Source organism: Antedon bifida, chromosome 6 (genome assembly GCF_963402885.1).
Source record: "Antedon bifida chromosome 6, ecAntBifi1.1, whole genome shotgun sequence".
Classification (NCBI taxonomy): domain Eukaryota; kingdom Metazoa; phylum Echinodermata; class Crinoidea; order Comatulida; family Antedonidae; genus Antedon; species Antedon bifida.
This window is the reverse complement of record NC_136231.1, coordinates 10,124,007-10,149,043: the sequence shown is the minus strand read 5'-3', so window position 1 is coordinate 10,149,043 and position 25,037 is coordinate 10,124,007. Positions and strand designations below refer to the sequence as shown.

The 25,037-nt window shown below is 34.1% G+C and overlaps 1 protein-coding gene and 1 long non-coding RNA gene across 2 annotated transcripts; one reads left to right on the top strand and one right to left on the bottom strand.

Annotated features, from left to right (window-relative positions):
- Positions 1-649: 649 nt before the first annotated feature.
- Positions 650-2,556, bottom strand: LOC144845357 (uncharacterized). Its single transcript, XR_013612544.1, has 4 exons — positions 2,534-2,556; positions 1,674-1,762; positions 1,422-1,513; positions 650-1,039 (listed from the first exon to the last, which is right to left on the bottom strand). It is a non-coding gene; the product is annotated as an uncharacterized LOC144845357 (long non-coding RNA).
- Positions 2,557-2,908: 352 nt separating this feature from the next.
- On the top strand, positions 2,909-24,320 carry LOC144845355 (uncharacterized). Its single transcript, XM_078702625.1, has 18 exons — positions 2,909-3,034; positions 5,221-5,517; positions 7,105-7,224; positions 7,705-7,818; positions 9,527-9,652; positions 9,781-9,909; positions 10,442-10,588; positions 15,121-15,243; positions 16,931-17,042; positions 17,529-17,662; positions 18,017-18,142; positions 18,510-18,813; positions 18,944-19,180; positions 20,125-20,383; positions 20,977-21,121; positions 22,121-22,312; positions 22,996-23,172; positions 23,985-24,320. Exons 1-18 carry the CDS (start codon positions 2,977-2,979, stop codon positions 24,014-24,016), a joined length of 2,832 nt encoding a protein of 943 aa, XP_078558751.1. The 5' UTR covers positions 2,909-2,976; the 3' UTR covers positions 24,017-24,320.
- The last annotated feature ends 717 nt before the right edge of the window (positions 24,321-25,037 follow it).

Genomic DNA, 25,037 nt, shown 5'->3' with positions numbered 1-25,037 from the left:
GATCTGTTACAGTAGGTTGATTCATAATAATAATAATATGATGATTAAATTAAAAAAAACTAGGCCTAACCTAGCTAGCTGCAACCTTGTCCATCTAGTTCCTACTACTAGACTAGAGCAATAGCCTGCCTTCTACTAGCTACTGACCAGGGTAGTCTCTCCTGGTAGTAGGCATAACAAAAACATGCATTATTTAATTGAAGATCTGTGTTCCATAAGATTTACAATGAGATATCACATTTAAATAGTGCACTACCTTATATATAATTATTTCAAATGTTTTATTTATTTTTGTTAAATGGTGAACCTAAACAGCATACAGTATGCATGATGACCATAATTCAAGGAGCCCTCATATAAATACATAAAACAAACAAATAAATATAGCAAAGCAAACAAAAAAACAGAGAAATAAGAAAAACATGTTCAAAAGAAATATTGATTATAAAAGGTAATTTCACAGGAAAATATAAAAAAAACAATAATACAGTAATTATTAATTTCCAATATTTATTGTAAATTACCTTTTTTATCTACACAGATTTTCAAGTCAGCAAGGCATCAACATTGTTTAAAGACTGATTAAATTAAATACTGTTATTAGGACTATACTACTATTTTCATTGTTGGAGCTGTGGTTGCAAAATTATCAGAGTATAAACTGCAGAATTGAGAATTGGACATAAATAATTCAAGACATGATGACCATCTTTAAGTAACAAAACTATTTATTTTGATGACAATTGTCTATAATATAATATTTCAGTCAGGAATTATTTATCTAAATAAAAGTTGGACAGAATGCTGTGATATGAACATGAATGTACTACAGTATGGTATTTGAATTTATTTATTTACTGTTTTTTAATAAAACAATAGAGTAGTTTAAAAAGTTTCATATGTGGTTTTTATATGGATTTTCTTATTTTCATTTATTACTACACAAGTACAACTTGCTAAAACGTATACAATTGTTTTGATAGTCCTGTTTCTCTCTGCATGATTATTGCACTCCATCCAGGTTTGTTAGCAATTGTATCTAAAAAAATAATAAAAAAAAAATTTTTAAATAATGTTAAATTACATCCAAACAGCTTAACAACTGAAAGACAGTACAGATAATAGCGGTGGATGATAGACAATCTCTAGCCCTGGCCAATAAAGACTGTAGGCTTACAAGCCTAGATAATTTGTCACAATACTCCACTTCATTTTTGTTTTCAATAATACCTCTTTAACTTGTACTCAAATAATTATGATGAAAATATCCAGAAAATTAAGCCTTCCCCCTATATAACTATACAGTGGGTGGATCCAGGATTTTTTAATTCAATCCCCCACCCATCTTGTGTAGTTTGCAGGATGCAATTTTTTTAGACAATTTATTAATACATTTTAAATATTTTTCTTTATCTTATTACCTTACTTGACCAACAGCATCATTCCATGTAGCCTAACTAGGACGGCAGTGGAGGAGGCATATAATATTGACCAGATATAAGTGTTCAGCAGTCTAAACCAATAGAAAAATAAATGAAATTAAACTATATTATCTAAAAAAATATTGAAACTATTACTAGCCTAGGCCTATTTACATTTATTATGCCAAATTAAAATTAATTCAACAGGTTGTATATAAATTGTTTTATTTTTATCTTATATTAATACCTTACCTGACCAACAGCAGCATTCTATGTAACTAGGACGGTAGTGGAGGCATATAATATTCACCAAACATTTGTTCGAGCTGTCTAAACCAATACTAATAGAAAAATAAATAAATGATATTAAAATATATACAGTCTAATATTTACTACTAACTATTAGCCTAGGCCTATTGCATTTATTATGCCAAATTAAAATTACTTCAACAGGACGTCCTATGTAAATTGATCCAATTGATATAATACCTAAAACTGCATTCCAGTCTAGGCCTAGACAAGGCATACTAAGTAATACAAGGTATGCCTACAATAGGCTAAGACTACTGTTTAATGACTACCTGGTGTAGGGCCTTGCAATGCCCATCGACTTAGCCAATGGCAGAGTCTAGAGAGGCCTAGTTAATTAGTAGTAGGCCTAGGCTAGGTACTCTAGCTAGCTAGGCTTATTACGGTACTAAATACTAGACTTCGGCCTAGCTAGCTAGGCTATATCCATTTATCATCATTTAAAAAAAAAATTATAATAATGTAAAATATATTACAAATTAAGATATATAAAGTGATTTACATCTTTAAAATAAGTTAAATGTGCGCTTAATGTAGAACAAATCATTTTAACACTAGCAGTATAGGGTGGTTGCTAGGCAATATCGCCCTAGGCAAGCGCAGTCAGAATTGAAACTGTGGGCCTAGCTTTTGGGCCTAGATTAAACACACTAAATTAACTTACTAAATATAATTTTTTTACTTTCTAAAGTACTTTATTATATTAAATATACGTTATATTTACTAATTTGATACAAATAAAAATGATTAATAATATTTTGTTTCTTAAATATGGTTTTAAAGTTGTCACACTTGTAACCTACCTTACCTCAGGCCGCCATTTTTTTCGAGCTATTCTTGAGATAGTCCAGGACTAACTTTCTTAAACCTACCCCTTGGGTGGACTATCTTTTGCCGGTTTTAGTCCAGGTTTAGTACAGGTTTAGTCCAGGACTAAAGATAGTCCCCTTTTATGAATACCATTTCAAAATAGTCCAGGACTAAATCCAGAGATAGTCCAGGACTAAAGTTAGTCCCCTTTCATGAATACCAGCCTTGGTTATTTGTCTAACAGAGGGAGTTTGTAAAATATCAATAAACAGCAAGGGTGACACGTTGCAATTACTTTAAATGCTACACACACCCTGTGTTCTCAAATATCTTATATCCAATTGAAAATTTAAACTTCTTCAAACCTGGCAGAATATTCTTTTGAGCAGGTAGCTGTGTTTATTGCTATATGGTTATTTGATTTTGCGGTAATAAAATGTTGCTTTATATCTACCTAATTGCACCTGTCCTTGTATTTGGAGCTCCTTCTAAGCGTAAGTACTAATTACTTATAATTTGCTTCACACATTTTATAGAAGTTACAAAATACTTTAATAATCGCCTTGCAGTGATATGTAAGTGATAATGAGTGTTAACTCACTCGAACATCAACTCAATCGCCTTTTTTACTCATCTACCTTTTCTTTTTGAAATCAGAAGTGGCAGAAAGCAATGATTTGATGTTACACTAAAGCACAATAAACATGCGAACAACATTTAAAGCATTTGAATCCTGACAAATGATTGTAACGGAATAAAATAGTCTATGATATTAATGTAATAATGGTACATGATATAATTGCTACAAAACAAGTAAAGCAAGGAAATGATTACAACGTTTGATTTAATTTTCATTTTGTGTGCTTTATTCGATTTTAATAAATAGCAAACAGAATGCTACGGTAGCAAATATTGATGATCTTCAATATATGCCTTTAGTGAGAAATTGGATAATTATAATTTTACCAGGGGTACAGTCTATTGGGTACATCGCACTGATGATGAACATATTATCTCTCCCTTTGAGCTCTTTTTAATCGAAGTGTGCGACATATGTCAACAGTTCGTAACATATAATTATTAAATCATGTTTTCATCGAATCAGACCACGTTCTTTCCTAAAAACAGATAGTATATTATTATTAATAGACAATGAATGTTTAAACATGTACTGCATTCAAAATGTTTCTATCTTTCAAATAGACTTTTAATTCATTTTTTTCTGTAACAAAATGTGTGTTTACGAATTTACCTAAAGTGAAAACCAAAAGAAGGTGATAAATATAACGTGAAAGTAATGCCTTTATTGTCCATATTGATTGAAATATATTGAAATATAAAATAATAATAATAAATATTTCAATATATTGTAGGCCTTTTTTTCTAAGTCTGGTCACAATCACAATGAACTAAAGAACGTTACATAGATGATTGACATTATTATTTTATCTATTCATACAAAAATATCTCCATGTGTGGTAGACAAATACACAATCACCAGGGGGCAACAATCGGTTCAAATGATGACTTGAATATCAAGCTCAACATATATATCACTTACTTATTATATAAATAAGTTTTCAACCTAAGGTGCCCTGTTGTTCACTCAGCCCAATTTCACTGACACAACCATCCAGTTGTTATCTCAAACGTAAACAAAATCTTTTTTTTGGCAGTTTATTTAAATTTAAGAGCGTGTATGTTGACAGAATTTAGACGTTTATATTGGATTGATTGATGTTCAAGATATACTACTGATGCGCTGCACAGTTTCAGGGTTCCATTATAGATAACAGACATACAGATAGTTTTACTTTTTTAGTGTTTTACTTGATTAAATAATAACTACAAACGATCTACTTACCCCTTAACTAATTACAACAGAAAAAAAACCCTGAAATCTAAATAAGTTGTTTATGTATTGGAAAATGTTGTATTTAAAATATATAATATTTTGTGAGAGATAACAGAGGGATAGTATGATGATCTAAACCACCTGTGAACGGAAAAAGAGATGATTAAATGGATCGACGTTTATTGAACTAAAATATCTTAAAGAATAAAGGTGAATAAACCTTAAAAACAGAATAGTATGAGTGACGTTTTCTTAAGAGATAGTAATAATACATTGACTTCTAACAGAAGAAAGATATAAGATGTTTTCTATGATTTAACAAATTATTTTCAAAGCAATTTTGTCTTTTTCGTAACAAGGATCAAACATTTTATTATATAATAATTAATGAGGGCAATGAACAATTTGTTTAGAATACGTGGATCGTAGATGGAATAGAATTGTCTTTATCTTTCGTGGGATTCACCCTCCTTTAGTATACCTTCTCCTCCTTCCTTTTTATAAACATTGGTGTTTCTTAAACCAAAGTATTATGTAAAATCGTAAAATGATAAAGTTACACTTACATTTCTTTCACAAAAGATAAATAGGCTCATTAGGCCTACAGGAATATAAAACAAACTGTTGTTAAAATAATTGAATGTTTTAATGAATAAGTTAGTTTTCTCCAACTTCCGTAGTAAACATAACGGCCAATTACTAGAACTAAAAGTTTTTAATAATTGAACAAAAATGACGTTTTCATCAGCATTGTCGTGGGTAGTTTACAGTGTTCCTCCATGGTGGTCTCCCTTTACGTTGAAATAACTTATTGTTTTATTTTAGACTCTACTGTGACGGTGAAGCCAAAACAACTGAACGCGGGTACAAATCAAGACCATCATTTAACATGTACAGTTCAACAAACCAGTCCAGTGGCCCCTCATCTCTACTGGACGAAAAACCATGGCAAACCATTATCCACCAGTCCTAAATATTATATCTCACCTGTTCAGCAAAATGGTGATAATTGGGAGTTTTTATTGGTCATACGTCAGGCTCAACCAGAGGATTCAGGAGACTACAATTGCTATATGAAGGAAACAAGTGAAACATATTCTGTTCCAGTCTACTTTCGACCAGGTAAGTAAAGTGGGGCGTATCAAATTTATGAGTTCTTAAAGTCTTCAGTTTTCTACAATAGCTCGAAACAGAAATTCAATAAACACTTTAAACTGGCTCATAGATCTGTTGTAATCAACATGAGGAGCTAGCGTCAAGTTTTCTTTAAAAAGAAGCCTGTAAATGGACACGAAGGGGTTATGTAGAGTCGGTCGCCATAAATACAGAGGGATCTCCATTTCGCCGTACGGCATAACTCTCAGCTACTAATTGTGTTTGATTCTCTCAAAATAAAGGCATCATGGCGACATCCCTCGATTGGTCCGAACAGATTTGCAATGAGTCCATTTGGAGTGAAAACTGATGTTCAGTAACACATTACACACATATCACTATACCGTATGCTTTAGGTCAGCGTTCCGCAACCTTTTTTGACCGCGATCGACTGCATGATCCTAATTTGGGAATTCTCCCGACCCAACAAAGCAAAATTTGTTAAATGACAACCCTAGTTGGCCGGATATGACACTCTAATAATAGCGCACCCACAATTGGAAAAACGATCGTAGCATACTTCTTCCGCCGATAAACACACGCGACTATAAGGATAACATTTGCGTTCAATGCTAACGTCAAGGGGTTCTCCCGACCCCTAAAAAGTTCCCCTGCTAGATCGAGTCTGAATAACATCGCTATGAGTGTAACATCATTTGGGATGGACCTGTTTTTCTATTGAATGTTTATTGTTTAAGTTCCCACCGCCGGTACATCAAAGTTCGCAGTTTTTCAGTCAAGTTACACACTCTTTTGCAAACTACAGAAAACTAGCGGCGAGGTAGAATCAGTTGGTAGGTAAATCCACGTCCTAAAAGGAGATTCCCCACTTGTATATTAACAACGAATATGCGTCAAAAGCCTCCATTGCACCGTCGTCCATTGCTAACTCGCCTCAACATAGGAAAAAAACACTGTAGATTTAAATGTAATCAGTGTTGTAGATTCTACAAAACTGAGAACATCTAGGATCAGTGTATAATTGATAAAAAGTTTCAGCATCGGAAACAATTTCGATCCATCATTTTTTTTCGTTGGGTCGCGACCCATAGGTTGCGGAACGGCGCTTTAGGTCATAGGATGTCTGTGCACATACATTACTGTACGTGCATATTTGCGTTTGCGCGTTTTTTAAAAATGAAGATAAAAATATCTTCAATCACATAGATCGTCTATAATTGTGGTGGTATTTTAAACATTGTATCTAATTTTCTTCCATATTGTAATATGTTTGTGCTCTGACAATTATCTTTCAAACTTAGTATATCGGTTCCGTAATTTCACCTGTGCTACACTATATAGTATACTGTATATACTGCATATTCTATATGACACATAACGGACACAATTCAGCACTATAAAGTATGTGCTTCAGGTCATGCATTTTGCGTTTTTTGCGTGTTTTTTAAAATTTAATAAATGTCTCGGTAAAATGATCTTTTATCATAAATTTCACCAATAATTCGTCAAATTGACGAATTAAATTTTAGTTAATGTTATAACAGAAGTATGTATTGATATTTTTTAAATTTGAATTTTATCATTTATATTCAGAGCCAGAATGTTTTAAAGAATTCCGATGCCTCAGAAGTGGAAAATGTGTTTCTCAAGAAACGGTCTGCAACGGCGTGTCGGACTGCAGCGATGGATCTGATGAACAGGACTGTGATAACTGTAAGATTATGTTTATAACAATGCTTGATTTTTTTTAATCGCAAGGATTTGGAAATCTTTCTTATGTATGGTAGGCCTAAGTTTCCCATCCTCAATACAAATAATAATACAAATAATAAAACAGTTTTGTTTAAGTATCAATATACCAATACATTCTTAGAATGATTCTTACTATTATTTGCCTATCTACAGTACGGTAGATAAGCAAAGAATAGTACACATCATCACAATTATAAAATCAGGTCTGACTTCAATATATTGTACTTTAAACATTGGCAAATGCATCGTTTCAATCTATATTATTTAAACATTTTTTTTGCAATGAAGGAGAATAGTATTTTATATCTCGGTATCTCTATTTTAACATTGAATATAAACATTGATTTTCGAAAAATGTTTGTACATATGATTTCTACAGTGCTACAAAGCAAATAAAATCAATTATTAATTTAATGAGTTTAAACGTCTGTCTCTTTTTAGATGAGTTAAAGTGTCGTGAAAACGAATTCCAATGTGCTAATAAGAGATGTATACCACTTGTATGGCAATGTGATGGGCAGAATGATTGCAAAGACAACTCCGATGAAAAATGCCGTATGTTTTAATATTATTTATGTAAAATCAATGTTAATAATAAAGCCACATACATGGCTGCAGTCGCGTGCGCAAATTGGAGTTAGTGTTTACCGACCGACATAGTGAGCTATAGAGTCGCGTTGCACGCGACTAAAAACTGGACAAATCTCCGCCTTGAATACACACCTCATCTATCTTAGATGTACCACGAAAGGTAGATTTGATAATATTAATAATATCTCACTATTACGATATTGTTTCATATTTCTGTCTTAGGAAGATATTATAAAGGGTTTTAAAACAAAATTTCAGATTTCATCGGTAGATTTTTAACCATACGCGGTAGAAGTAATTTCCGGGTTCACGGTGAGTTCACGGGTTCACCTTGCAACTTCCTGGTTTCAACTAAGTTGGCCGTGGTGGCAATAGCCAGTTAGATTTCGAACTGCGCGTGTGAAGGTACAGTAGTTGGCAAAATAACAAGGCCATATTCATGGCTGAAGTCGCGTGCTCAAATTTGAGTTAGTGTTTACCGACTGACAAACCGACCGACCGACCGACCAACCGACCAACCATCCTACCAACGGACCGACATAGTGAGCTGTAGAGTAGAGTAAAAATACTACAGTGGATGCTGCAATTTGCAAGGTGTTAGATGAAAAAGGAAATCTTATAGATTATCACAAGAGGTGGTAAGAGGAGAAAACCAAGAGCTGGAAAGAGAAAGCCCTACATGGAGATTCTTGATGATATTATTAAAGAAAGGTTGTAATAGAAATCGGGCAAAAAGAGTGCACAATAAGGTTTAACGCGCAGTGCGCGCGGAAAAAACTGCGCACTCATGGCAATTTTTTAAGCGCTTAAAATTGCCTGAAACGTACTCTAATTTCATCGAAAATAAATTTTGACAATTTTAAGCGCGTGTATATGCGCTTATATGCGCTATGCACGTAATTGTATTGCCATGCCGTAAAAACATAACCACATCGATTCCTGGTCATAAGGAATATACTGTAAAAAATTGACTTAGCTAGGTGAAACTGATATCAAGACAAGGCCATATACAAGTTAGTGTTTACCGACCAACCGACCGACATAGTGAGCTGTAGAGTCGCGTTGCACGCACGTGACTAACAATTATACTGCAAATTAATAAAGATCAAATTAAATATATTCATAAATCATCGGAGTATATTGTGGGGAATAGTATATAAAATTACATCTGATGATAAGACCGTTTGTTTGAAATCGAATGAAACCCCGATAGCCATGTTGTTGAGTAAGCAGGCAGGAATAACTATGGGCTATCACGGTCCCGTGGATACTTCTGCCCATGTTACAATTAAGCCGTCTTCCTTCTTGGGCCGAAGCGGCCCACTGTGTCGCGGAAGTTAGTTTCGAAAGATGTTTAAACTACATAATTTACTAATTAGGATGGTATATATTTGAATAAACGCCCAACACCGTACCTCCTCAATAAAAAAAATCCCCCCAACCATCTTATAAACGTCCTTCTAAAACCTTTTTACCCGAGTCATTACCATTCCGAGATCATCTACACTTGTACCTTGATTATCCGACACTGCTACAGCGATAACTGTGTTCGTCTGTGCTTTTAGTCGGTAAACACTAGCTCAAATTTGCGCAGCCATTTAAATGGCCTTGTTTTCTGTAGCAATGTGGTTAGGTAATTTATAAAACATATTTTTGTTCTGTTATTTATTAGCAACGGTGACTTGTGATGCGCACCATCGCATGTGCCGCAATAGCTCACAATGTATTCCTCTAAGATGGTTCTGCGATGGAGACAATGACTGCCACGATGGTTCTGATGAACTTGATGATATGTGTCGTGAGTAGATATAATTTGAGTTACACAAGTTTTTCGTTCCATCTGAAAACCCCGTATCCAATATTATTATGTAATAACATATGGCCATATTTCCTGCACACATATTAACCTATTCATATTAATTATAGGTAACCTAGAGTGCCCGAATGGTCACAAGCATTGCCGTGCTCAGGAAAGCAACAAATTCCGATGCATTCCTGCTGAATGGTTTTGTGACGGAGAGATTGATTGTTATGGTGGTGGTGATGAACATAATTGTAAGTATTACTAGAAACAATTGAACTACTGTTCCGTTTAATAGTACGTTTAAAAGACGTTAAGCCGTTGGTCTCGTGTGCAACATGGCTCACGTGCACGTTAAAGAACGCAGTCAACTCTTTGAAAATAGTATGGGATCGTCTCCCACAGTACTGCCCAATTCACCACCAAAAGGACGCACCGAGGAGGACTTAATGTGTTATTCTTGGTGTGCAACATTACATAATAACTCAAATATATTTTACTACAATACCAATTTAAATCACTCATTAAAACTTCATTACTAAGTGTGGTACGGTAGTAAAACACTGTCTGATAATAAATATTTTGCTTAAATTCTAAGAAATGAACCATGAACATGAAACATTTTTTTAAATTCCTGATATATACTTGTCTATTTTGGTGTCACAAATAGTAGATGATAATGTGAATGTTTCATTGAATAATATCAATAATAAACAAGCATAGCAACACACATTGTTAATAAAATAGGATAGCGCCATTAATATAATCATGCATTTGTTTTACGAGGTAATGAACAAGAAGCCAACGCAACACCGATTTCCTCATGCCATCCAGATCAGTTTAAGTGTGTCGTTGACGGTCTCTGTCTACCAATATCTGTTAAATGCAACACCAAACGAGATTGTATCGACGGGTCAGATGAGGCACAATGCAGTAAGGGAGATTTTCATTATTGAAAGAAATCATTGTTTTAATCTAATAATTTAGAATTCAAAGAAAACAATTTCAGTAGAAATACTGTAGGCCTATAGTACAATAGTAGTAGTATAGCGAATTTACAAATAAAGTTGTTGTTTGTAAATGTATTAGGCAAACTAGATTTGAACTCGTCACTTTGACGAGTTAGTTATCCGCACGACAAACACCAAATGCACATCATACGTGAATATTGCGCACAGAAATAGATTATGCCATTATGACCTGAAGAAAATAAGATGTTAGTGTGCTCTCTATTTTGTGTCTAAACAGTGTACAGTGTAGTGTATATACTGTATACACAGTTTAGCATTATAATTACGGGACCCGTCTTTTATTCCAATTTTTAACATGATGACGTCATCAAAATGAAACAAGATAGCAATTTTGGAAGGAAATTATCCGAGCAACAACATATTAACGTGTTGAAGAAATTTGGACACGTAAACTATAGATGCGCGCTCTTTTAAATGTGATGAACTTTGACGCAAAAGACGACTTTTTAAATTAAACTGGCCGTATGATGACGTCACAACATCCGATACACAAAATGTTTACATGAATTCGTATCTACAATTCAACAGTATCCAGAAAACGTTTTAATAACGAGTATCACTTTTTATTCTGAGGAGCTATAACATATTGAAATTTACTGTAAAGATGAAAATAAGTGACCCACGTTATTCACACTTTTGAAGTGATGACGTCATCAAAATTAAAATGTTTGTAACTCCTACAAAAGATAATTGATTAAGCAAACACATATTAATTTCTGAGAGATAAGTTACAGATAAGCGAGATGCGCTCTATTAAATGTGACGAAAGAGGCAAAGATCCTATATTTTATATTCGGATGCAACAATGTTGCATGAATTTATATCTACAACTTATCTACTTGTATTTTATTTTACTAGAGGGTGAGCTCGCTTCGCTTGCTCCCCCTCTAGGAAGTGTAGACGATGGTTCTCGGAATGATAATGTCTCGGGTAAAAAGGTTTTAGAAGGACGTTCTCCTTGTACGTTTTCTGTCGGTTACCATTATTGAAAATGCTTGACATTCGAAAAACTAAACCTACTCTGTTTCACAGTGTCTTAGATGATTAATAACAGTCTATTATTGTTTATTTGAGGGAGGTGCTTATTCGAGGGATATGTTTAATTTTTTAGTTTTAATAATATGGTAACATTTATAATCAAATAAAATCCTAGATATGAATAGATATGAAAAATGGTAAAAAATTATAACAAATGCTTGGTAAATTGTAAATAACAGTGCGATGAATTCTACTACAAATAGTATAATTGTGTTATTATAAATATAATACAATATTGTGTGTATAAATGTGGATGGGCGTTTATTAGATAGTTGGGTTGGGGGTAAAGGTAAAGGTAAAGGTATTTATATTTGTCCTCAAGCTTAACTGGAAACTGAGGAAATTCGGATTAGGCCCTCCACGGACCCACGGCAGCCAGCAGTGCAGCGCCTACCAGATCAGCACACCGGGAGACGATCCCCTACTCTTGGCGCGATTATTATTCAAAGTTATGTTTTATTGGGGAGACGTTTATTCAAATAAATACCATCCTAATAATTAATACATTATTTAATTTAAACATCTTTTGAAACTAACTTCCGCGACAGAGTAGGCCGTTTCGGCCCAAGAAGGAAGACGTTTTAGACGGCTTGCGACATGGGCAGACATCCCGGTCCTAACGGGAAACAGATAGCCTACAGTTATTCAATAAAACTCAGCTATCGGGATTTCACTCGATCATCAGATCTCCCTATGTAATTTTATAGTACCACAATATATTCCGATGCTTTATGGCGTATTTTTAATTTGATCTTTATTAATTTGCAGTATAATTTTTATTTTTTAACTACTGTACCTTCACACGCGCGGTCCGATACGAAAATAAACAAAAAACTAAAATGGCTATAGCCACTAACGGCCAACTTAGCTGAAACCAGATGTAGTTGCAAGGTGAACCCGTGAACTCATCGTGCCACCCGAAAATTACTTTGACCGCGTACAATTGAAATTGAGTTGAAAATCTACCCGGATGAAATCAGATATTTTGTTTTAAAACTCTTTATAAGATCTTCCTAAGATAGAAATATGGAACAATATCGTAATAGTGAAAACTAATGTTATCAAATTTACATTTCGCGTTACATCTAAGATAGATCAGGTAGGTATCCAAGGCAGAGATTTGTCCCGAAGTTTTCCCATTGTGCTCGCCTATGTCAGAATTAAACATAATTTATATAAGTACACCGGGGTAACCCTCTACTCGAAAGATGTACTAGGGTCTTTAAAGTGCACATGAGCCAGATGTGTACACTGGACCTACGGTTTATAGTCCTTATCCGAGAAGACTCGTTCTACCACAATTATAAACTAGAAAGACACTCCGAGAGTGCATACCTCCGCCTACTGTAAAATTCTCCTACATAAGATTTCTCCGGTAAAAAAGAAATATATATATATTTGTGTGTGTCTTAATGCTGTTTGTTGATTTAGGCTAATTTCACTACAAGCATGTGTATGCGAGTTTGGTTTAATGGCTATGTAACAAGCCTTTCAATTAACAATAGCTTCAGTTGACTAACAATAGAACAGCAACGCGAAAATCAAACGAGTGAATTTGAAATGAAATAGGTTTTTTTAAACTACTCGCATAAAAAAACGTGCACATTAAATCGAATTATGTTTAAAATTTACATATCACAAGTTATAACTCTTGCCTCTAGTACAAAAATGAGAATGAGATTCTCGAGAAAATGCAATTTTAGTTTATTTGTTACTTTAAGACTGCTCGCCGGCTTTTGGAAAATTCTGTCCTATCTTTTAACACTAGCAGGTCTGAATAGTATACTAAAAAAGTGGTCCAGAATTGGGACCATGGTCCCAAATGGTCCCAAAATTTAATGGAATGGTCCTTGACCACATATCTATCCGTATATTTATTTTGGTTTTTGTATTTATTTGATTTTTGTAATTACTTTTTGAGTAATCCTGCTAACAAACAAACAAACAGACAGACAAACAAACCCACGCGATCGATTACATATACCTCCTTGGCGGAGGTAAATAAGTTTTAAAAAATTGGGTTCACGGTTGATCCCGAGGAGCTATAATAGAATAAATATAAGCATGATTTTGACAATATTTTGTACATTTGTAACTAAATCGCGCGCAAATTGTCTAATTCAACGTGCTCGTATGATGTAATTTCAAGGGGAAAATGGTTTGATTTTTTAAAATTAGTAGAAAAAGCTGGAAACATTATAATTCAAGTAAAAAAAAACATGTTTGTATGCTCCGTAAAAATGTTCGCGCGCGTTGGAATTTTGACATGCGCAAAATACCATGATTCGCGTAGAAAGTTGATTAGAAAATAATTTGGCGCAGTTTAAAACTTTAAATGCCCGTGCGCACGTAACTTTGTGTGAAACATGCCTTAAATTTTCACCAAGCGTCAATACAAAATTACTTTTGGTATTTAATCAATGATCAATCATTGAAATTCATAACATCGCGCGCAAATCATGTTGCGCAACTCTGACGTTTTTCAAAAATAGGAGGTGCACAACTTCCCGTAAATGTCGATATGTGGACAAAGTTACGAAATGTTATGTTTACACGTTTTAGAGAAACGCGACGCACAAAAATAGGGTGGAAAAAAATAAGAACTAAATTTGAACTCGTCTTGACGAGTTCGGGTTATCCGCGCAGACGCAGCATGCACATATGTTAAATTATTCTATCAATTCTATCAATTCTATCACATGAAGTCGGTTTACAGTGCTGCTGATATTGTAATACTGTATACAGTATATACTACATACAGTGTAGCATACTATGTGAAATAACGGGACCCACTTAAATTCTAATGTCTTTCCCTTCACTCTTTCCTTTCTTCCTTTCCTTTATTTTCATTCTTCCTTTCCTTTATTTCCCTTCTTTCTTTCCTATCTTTCCTTTATTCCCATTCATTCTTTCCTTCCTTTCCTTTATTCCCATTCATTCTTTCCTATATTTCCTTCCTTTCTTTACTTTATTTCTATTCATTCTTTCCCTTCTTTCTTTCCTATTTTTCCTTCCTTCTTTTCCCTTATATTCATTCATTCTTTCCTTTCTTTCCCTTTTTTCCCTTCTTTCTTTCCTTTCTTCCCTTCCTTTCCTTTATTTCCATTCATTTTTTCTTTCCCTTCTTTTCATTCTTTATTTCTTTCCTTTCCTTTCCTTTCCATTTCTTTCTTTCTTTCTACATTCTATAACATAACAACTATAGAATCAAGGTCTTTAATAAATTTCGTGTGTGTAGTATAATAATTCCCGGAAAGCGGGATCTCCGAAGAAAACTTTTATAAATCGACAGGTACAGAATAAATTCTAAACCGCCATGTACACTGAAAATGTATCAATTAACCTGAAACGATAAAAATGAAGAAATATATGTTTTGAATTTACTTTTTGTTTTAGATTCTCAAGGTATTACCTGTGGATCTGAACAGTTTAAATGTGCCACTGGTGTATGTATTCCTAAACAGCTGACATGTAATCGTGTGCGTGATTGTAGCAACGGTAAAGACGAAGAAGGCTGCTGTAAGAATAATGCATTTGCCACATTTTAAATAAAATAAATATTTTAATTTTATTTATTTGTCTAAATTAATGATTATATAAAAAATGGTGACTAATTTATTATTTATTTTCATTTTATTTACCGTACTAGTCATTTCTGAATTTAGAATATACAGTTATAGTAAAATAGTTTGATGATAGTGTGATGCAATTTGTAATTTTCCCAATTTTAAATCCAATATAATATTTTGTGTATCTTTAAAACCGAAAAATATGATATTCATTATAATTATTATCATTTATCTTCTGCACATCTTCTTATTATTCTATTCTATGGTTACTTAAAATATAGACTAAATATGTAACTATATTTGAACTCGTCACTATGGACGAGTTAGGTTATCCGCCGCGCAAACCCCACGTGCACGTCATACGTTAGAATATTGCGCACAGAAAAACGATTATGCCATTGTGAGCTGAAGAAAACAAAATGTTAGTGTGCCCTCTCTATTTTGTGTTTAAGTATATATACACTATATACTGTATACATACTACATACAGTGCAGAATAGGTGAAAATAACGGGACCCGCCTTTTATTCCAATTTTTAACATGATGACGTCATCAAAATGAAACACGTAGATAGTAATTGTAGAAGGAAAATATCTGAGCAACAACATATTAACGTGTTGAAGAAATTTGGATACGTAGAATATGATGCGCGCTCTTTTAAATTTCATGAACTATGACGCAAAATATGAAAATACGACTTTTATAATTCAACTGGCCATATGATGACGTCACAACATCCGATGCGCACAATTTGTACATGAATTCGTATCTACAATTCAACAGCTTCCAGAAAACGTTTTAATCAAGAGTATTACTTTTCATTCTGAGGAGCTATAACATATTGATATTTATTGAAATGATGAAATAAGTGACCAAAGTTATTCACGCTTTTGCATATAATGACGTCATCAAAATTTAAAAAATTGTAAATCATGCTAAATATAATTGGTTGACCTAGGCAATATCAAAATCTGGGGGAAAATGGAAAACGGATAAGTGGAGATGCGCTCTATTAAATGTTCTGAGCAATGACAAAAGAGACAAAAATCCTATAGTTTATATTCGGTGGCCATACGATGACGTCACAATGTCCGGTTAGCCATATTGATGCATGATCCGATAATTACTCAACTCAACTTCCAGAATACGTAATAAAAATAACTTTTACCGTTTAGTTTAGAAACTATGACTGTTTAAAAAAATGCATAATTTTGACGAATTTTTGAAAATGAAATTGATTTTTCGCATTTTTAGCGCATAATATAAATTACACTTTGCTAAGTTCAATTTAAAATGTTTCGACCTATGTTAAAAACGCGAAATTCATAAAATCGTGCGTAAGTCACGCTACGTTGCGCAATTGCAAACGTCATGAAAATGTTGGCTGCACAACTTCGTGAAGGACGATATGTTGAGAAAGTGACGATATGTTGAGAAAGTTACGAAATGTTATGTTTGCAAGTTTTAGAGATACGCGAGACACAAACATTACAGAAAACGAAAAAAAAAAAGATGATGATGTTTGAAAATCACAAGGGTTATCCGCAACAAAGTTGCGGATAACCAATAATTTTAGAGGCAATATATTCCAACCATGTACAGTATTATATTACGATAAGATATTATTCATATTTTAGCTTGCACGGAGAAAGAATTCACATGTGAATCTAGTGGATCATGCATACCACATATGTGGGTTTGTGACAGTGAGACTGACTGTAGCGATGGAAGTGATGAAAAAGAAGAATCGTAAGTACTTTAACCACATAGTACAGTAGTTTGTTGTGTTAACAATCTATGCTGCTCACATTGTAACAGTTTGGGTTTGTAATGTTAATTATAAACACAACAGGGACAGAACATTAATTCCAAACCACCCGGTCATTCCCACACGGAGAGTGTTTTCCGTTTCTTCGACGTCATGTTTACCACAAAATATTACAGTATACGAGATAAATGACTATCTAAGCGACGAGGAGTTTAATTATAAGCATGATATAGCTATCCAACCTTAAATTGGCCAGATACTTGATGTTGGATGTGTTTGAAATAAATTATTATAAAACGTTTGAATTTATTGTGGAAACCGAGTAGAAGCTATCTTAATCCCTGAATAATGATCGAAATGGTTTTTGAACCAGCCTAGCTCATTTTGACGCTCGGTGGCGCATGTGCAATTATGTACTGACGATTATAATGATGAAAACTACTACGTCATAATGTTTATACTTGTAGATGTTCCGTATTACGTAACACGGCATGTGATGAAGAACACAAGTTCCGATGTTCTAGTGGATCGTGTATTACTAAGAGGTGGCGTTGCGATGGTGTTGATGATTGTCCAGACGGTTCCGATGAACAAAATTGCGGTATTTGCATTTGAAAAAAATATGAATTGTTTATTTTAACTGTTAATTATTATTAATGTTTATATGATATTTTAAATATTTTAAAAATATGATATGACTAGTCTATGGGGTTACTGGATAACATTTCCTTTACGCTGTTTATTTTTTACCGTGGGACATTTTCTTACGTTGTAAATTTGTTCTAATGAATGTTGCACACTTTGTTAATGGTATAAATTTGTGTTTGTCCATTACAAGGTAAATTTGTATTTTCGGAAGATTGCATTTATTTAATTCCAAATGACATGAATGAATCCAATATTCTCGGTTGTCCTAAAAAGTGTGGTTCTACAGTTTTTACATTCTGTTTTACAGATCCACACCCGTGTACCTTAAATAACGGTGGATGTCAACAGCAATGTGAAGTAGTATCCATCACTAGACAACACTGTACATGTTTCCCTGGTTACAAGATGGACGAAGCAACACAGACTTGCCTAGGTAAAATTTCATATTTTAAAAACTATATCCTCCGTTGGTTTATTAAGACTGCAAATTGTTTGACATGACGTTACGCTGACAGGAAAGAATGGGTTATCCATAATTAATAAATGTAGTTACTACTGACCATGTCTTACTAATATCGTAGGGGAAAATAAACATGTTCTTCTTTAAAAAAAAAGAAGATTCCATTTTAAATTTTTATTCGACTTTTTAGTTCTTGTTCGTTAATTATTCCAGTATAATTGCAAAATAAGGTAATTATAATAACTATTCAATCAATCAATAGTTTCAGTTTCAGCAACAACAACATGATTAGCGTAATTTCTATTTTACTAATATTTTAACAATAACTTGATATCAACAGATATTGACGAGTGCTCTGAATGGCCGACCCCGTGTATGCATACATGCATCAATCAGGAAGCAACATACAAATGCCTCTGTCCAAGCAACTACAGTTTAGCATCAGATAGCCGAACGTGTATTCACAATAGTCCAAGGCAACCGGTGCTCATAGTCGCCAACAGACGATCAATACTGAAGTTTGACACAGCAACCAGAAGTCTTACAACATTAATTGGGGGAACAAACGGAGCTATATCCGTTGAGGTTGATCTGTACCAGCATTTACTATACTACACTGACGTAGCTACTGAAAAAATCATAAGGTATTGATATGGTAGAATATCGCCAAGCTCAAAAGAAAAACCTTCCGAATTTGGCAATTTCAATGATATTGATTAGGGATAATTATCTGCAATATTAATAATTAATCAAGTTAATATATATTTATACCAGCGTGCCACTGACGTCAGATGATGACTTCCAGAAAAAAGGTCGATCAAGCGTGACTGTTCTGAATAATGGCGTGATGACGCCAGATGGAATCGCAATAGATTGGGTACATCACCACATCTACTGGACTGATACTGGATCCAACACTCTAGAGGTTGCCAACATGGATGGAAGCTCACGTAAGATTTTGTTTAGCGACCTCGATGAACCAAGAGCTATTGTTTTGGATCCATCCGATGGGTTAGTAAACTCGTGTTAGAAGTTTTTTGTTCGAAAAATGTTTTCATCTTCTTTTTATATTAACTCTCTGTATATAATTATTTACGTTAAACCATTCATGAACACGTACGTCTGCGGTAACAGACCACATGAGCAGATTGAACCACCACCAAAAATATTTTAAAAAAGAAAGCACATGGCAAAAATGTTTAATAAAAAATCTCTATAGATCAGAGAAAACAAGAATAAGAATAGGGATGACGGTGGGTTCGCGCTTTCTCACGTGTTATGTATGATCAGCTCATTTTAATCGAAAAGCCGAAGAACTTCGGCAAATTGCAGACTAAGGTTACGAATAGGGGGCGCTGTTCTACAACTAGAAAAGCTACAGTACTCCTAGCAACCACTAACATCTTTGTTGGAAACAAATCGAAACGTCGCACACGTACGTATTCATGAATGGTTTAACGTAAAGAATATACAAAGTTTTATATGCTTATTTAAAATATATTATAGCTCGTGACCATACCTCTTTAAAAACTGATGAAGAAAGCTTATGAGTTGTTCGGTGTTGCGTTGTGCGGATAACCCGAACTCGTCACGGTGATGATTTCAAATCTAGTTTTTCTTCTTGTTTGTTTCTTTCTGTACATATTTTGTGGCCAGATTATTTCAAAATTATTTTTCACAATATCTTTTCCATAATAAAATCAGCGTGATCATTCAACTGTGACGTCATAAAGTGCCATTTTGTGAATTCACATTTCCAATCATATGTCATAATGATGTCATTTTTTTCAATTTTAAAAATAGAATATTTTCTTTTTCGTCATAGATTATTACATTCAACTAAGTGCACCTTACATATCTATGCCAGATTTTCTAGCAAATTGTAATATGCTCTTACTCAAACAATTATCCTTCTCATGGGTTACCACAATTTTCATTTTGATGACGTATTTCAGAAATATGTACTGGTCAGATTGGGGATTGTTTGCAAGTATTTCAAAGAGTGGTATGGATGGGACTAATCGTCGTACTATTATAACCGAAGACATACACTGGCCAAATGGTCTGACAATCGATTACCAAATGCGTAAGATCTTTTGGGCCGATGCGAAACTTGGACGAATTTCATGCTCGGGACTTGAAGGTGAAGGCGTTCGCGTTGTCCTGGAAGGTGAAGATTACTTACCTCATCCATTCGGTCTAGCAGTATTTGATGTAAGTTCTATTCTTAAACCAAAATATGATATGCCATGATGCTTATCCTGTTGAACTAGGTTAAAATCTACGAATTTTATTGCGATCCCACGCGCTCCCATGGAACACCGTTTATACAACATTTCTATAATATTAATTTTATGACGGGATATGAATGAGATGCATCAATGATATAAATTTCATGATGCGATGTGAATGAAATGCATTGATGATAAATATGCATTTTATAACGCGAGTGAATGAAATGCATTGAAAGTGAAACTATTGGCAGTAAAAACAAAAACAAAATTGTTTTTGTTTTTACTGCCATTATTACATTTTCGTGAAAGATGGTTACTGTGCAGACCAACATCTCATCTCATCTAGTCTAGACTGGGCCTATCTGCAAGTAGGCATAACATTCGCGCATACAGAATCGTCAGTACAATCAAGGTACTGAATAGTTAAAGAAACTTTTAAGAGACCTCTAAGGTCCTTTAAGGGGAAAATATACTAAGTTAAGGGAAATATCTCACTTAAGTGTGATTGGTGAATACGGCCATAGGATAATATAATATTTTAATAATAATATATATTTTTTTTAACACACCAAGGACACACTTTATTGGACCGACTGGGATAAGCAGGCCATTCTGTCAGTTGATAAGCATACAGGTGGTAACTTTCAAGTCCTTCATTTAGGTTTCCAATCACCTATGGGAATAATCGTTGCTGAAGCTGATCGCATGTTCCGAAACCGTAAGTATCTAATTATTATGGCCAGTTTAGAAAGTGAGTTATTACGTTGATTACCGTATATAAATTAGTTTTTTTAGATTAAACGAATTTAGGTTAAACCGTTTGCTCCGAATAGGGTGTTTTAATGAAGAACAATGTTATCCCAAAATGCAATTTTTGTCGCACTCTGCTTTCAGGCTATGAATTTCAAATTTAATTTCTTTAATTGATGCCAAATCAATAACATGCATGTCCTCAACCGTGGCCGAATTTTCCTTCCAGACATACACCTTGCTTTTGAGCACGATCTTCATTGACTTCAGGGTCAGCTATGATTCGAAACATGGCAACTATAGCATTTTTTTGCTATATCAAAATCTTTTTAAAATATCATTAAAAACTAATTAATGAATCAAAATTATGTCGTTTGGATAACAAGTTTACCGTATCAATCACACAAGCGGAAATCCTGACTTATTTGTTGAAGACATGTGCGTCTCGAGAAGTAGGCCTATTGACCGTAGGCCTGTATGCAGCGTGTTGATATAAATTACTCGCCCAAGGACCGTGCTTGAAGCGGGCATGCTCATACCAGCGAGGGGATAGGATGGTTCGATTATTGACATGACATTAACAATTAATTCACCGAGAGGAAAGTCGAAGATCAAAAGAACCAACATTAATTTCCGATCTGTTTAGATATTGTTGTCTCAACCAGGGAAGAGTGAACACAGCTCAGAAATTTTGTTCTCAGAACGTTTAAGGCAGAAATCCTGAATACTGCAAGAATGACAAGATAGCCGTCCTATTTAATAAATAACTGAATCTTGTTTTCTTTACGTCAGCTTTAATAATATTTTTACTCATATTATTTTATTTTATATATTTTACTTACTGAACCCCAGAAAAGAGTAGAATTTCATGCTGAATATTACATTTCATATCTTTTAAAAAAAAATTGAACGTACATTTTTTTAAATTGAACTAAAGCCATACGTATTTTTTTAATTTTCCAAAAAGGAACTAGTAATGTTTGCGGAGTTTTAAACGGTGGGTGTAGCCACCTTTGCTTACCCACTAGTCGCACATCAGACTCCACAATTCCATTATACTCGTGTGCCTGTCCAGTTGAGTATACCTTATCAGACGACGGAAGAAACTGTATCAGCGATATCCATTCTCGGGTAAATGAAGATGGCACTCTGAACTCCCGTAAGTATATATAGTTTAAAGCTATATTAAACTTTATGTGACAAAACATGTGATGTGCCCAAATATGGTAGTGATATGATGTCATCGTTTGATAGTCTAGACAGAGCTTTACACTCACTTGTCACCCCTGAAAATTAGTTATGTTTCACCATGAACTTCTTAATGCATGGTTTTTCTGTACCAATGTTTTATTGCCTGTGAAATGAGTTTCTTTCCAATCGTAAATATACCATAAGAAGATTTTTAGAAAACGTTATGCAAGCATGACCAGATAATGAATTTACAATTGATGTCAAAAATAAAATAAAAATGTAAATTGTTTGTTAGTTAACTAATGCCATACATTACGTTGGTTTTCAAATTTTGAAATCCTACAAAAGACAAATAAGTTCTGTCCGAAGGTCGAAAAAACCCATTCGGAAGAATTTTTCCCGCGACTTTTGAGAGACTTCTGTGTAGTTGACAAATCAATTACTTTGGAGGGCAGGAAGCTAGCTCGTTTGGGTAACGAAGGCGCCAGACTAACTTTACCTACCCACCTTTACCTATCCTGGTGAAAGTCCTTGGAATAACAGTTGACGGTCTATGGAAAAACAAAAACAAAACATTTAAAAGCTACATTATCGGTTGGCTAATTTATAAATACAATAAACCATTAACGAAGTTCAAATTCATTATTTCAGAAATTGTAAAGAAAATAATCGTCAAAGGGCTGACAAGCGACCTTTTAGAGAGTCAAACTCAACAGTTCACAATGGAGTGCTACTCAAGAGATGAAGCGGTCGTTTGTGTCCCAGCATACCCATCAGATTCGCTTTATATCGATGTACATGTCACTACGCATGTTTGCCAAGCCCCAGGTGAGATCAGAAAAACATTCCCCATCATGGGCGGATTGCTATAAAACAGTCTTAATTGATGGTCTTAAACTCTCCGATTAAAGCCGGCTTTATCAGATAGACGGTCTTACTAAAGCCACCCCTGCTAGACCATTGCTATAAAACAGTCTTAGATAAGACCGCGTAAAGTAACAAATTGAGGGCGTACTTTGCGCGTAGAATACCAAATAAGGTAATGTTCATCACGCTTGTTCAATTCACAATCATAACAGTATGTACATTTCTACGCAAGAAAATCTATTCTAGGCCTATATAAGAATAATATCACCGTTATTATTTGATTTAACACTTAAAACTCGTTCAATTGGTTGTCTTTAACGATAAATAATACGTAAAAGCAACAAAAAGAGAGGTTTAAGACTGTTTTAAGACTCCTTCGAGTAGGCTTTAATTTTAAAGACCGCTTACAGGTTAGACCGCGGTATAGCAATGGTCTATAATAAAGATGACTACTTGCTACGTCACGAATTATAGCCGGCTAAGCGCCTAAGACCGTTTATAGACCGCTTATAGCAATCCGCCCCATATTTAGTAAAAAATAGCATTGAGGGGACAAGCATTAGATTATGTAGTTCCCTAATTACCTTTTTAGTAGGTATTCTTTTACTGAAGGTAGATTTTATTTCCACTTTCGTCTGTCGTGTTTTTAAGAATGGTAATTTATCTATTATATGGTTAATATAATAATTATATAGTCTAATTTCCCAGCTTGTTTTCTTGGCATAAACATAATAATAAACTGACACTGGTATTGTATTCTGTTTTACTTACAGATTTGATTGGTTCAAATAAGTGTTTGTTGTAGAAAAGATTTTAAACGACTTCAACAAAGATGCTCACGATTACAAGCAAAGATTGCGATTAGTTAATCAAAACACATAATATTACTGATTTTCCTTTTATAAACATATAGATTAGATTCCTTTTCAGGATATATTATTTTCCTATACTGCCCTCTATGATATTTAGACTGCAATGATTACTATCCTTTTTATATTACCAATTTTATGTAAAGTTTAATTGGTTTACGTAACTAATGGTAACTAACAAGAAGCTTGCATGTCTATATTTTTTTGTCACCTAATAAATATGTAACAATTAGCAACAAATCTTGAATTAATTCACTTATGTATTGATGGATTGCGGCTCTATTATTTGTTAGCGCCACCAGATACAGTACACCGTCCATATTACCCCATTGTTTTTTTTAGCTGTGAGATAACTTGAGGTTAACGTTTTACGTTATGATGATCCCCTGGTACATTTTATTCTAAAATTAAAAACATTCCCCTATAAGCATGTTCTTTTTGCGCTCAACATATCCAATAAAGATGGAGGTAATGTAGCTGCGAAGTTTTAAATATAGTTTTAAAAACATCATGTCAGAAATCTGATTGGTAGAGGGGAGTAGGAAACGCAAGAGATTTACCGAACATCTGGTATCGGCTCAACATCAAAACAACTGTAATCCGGTTTAATTTTAGAAAATCGACACAAAATCTGATTGTATCATCTGGGCTTTTGCCTAAAACTATAGGTGAAGCAAACGAGGTATCAGATAATTAGGTTCATTTATAGCTTAGTTTTTACTTCTTTTCCAACTGCTCTCGTAAGGCGACCGGAATTGGATAAGGCTTACCGTTTGGTAACTCTTTGTGGTTAACGCAACGTCGTGTTCACCGAGATTCATCCGTCCAGGTAGGGTTTCTAGAAAACTCAGATCTAGAAAACTCAGATCTCAGATATATCTGAGTTTTCTAGATCTAGAAAACTCAGATATCAATATGTGGGTTTTCTAGTTCCAGAATGGAACTAGAAAACTCAGA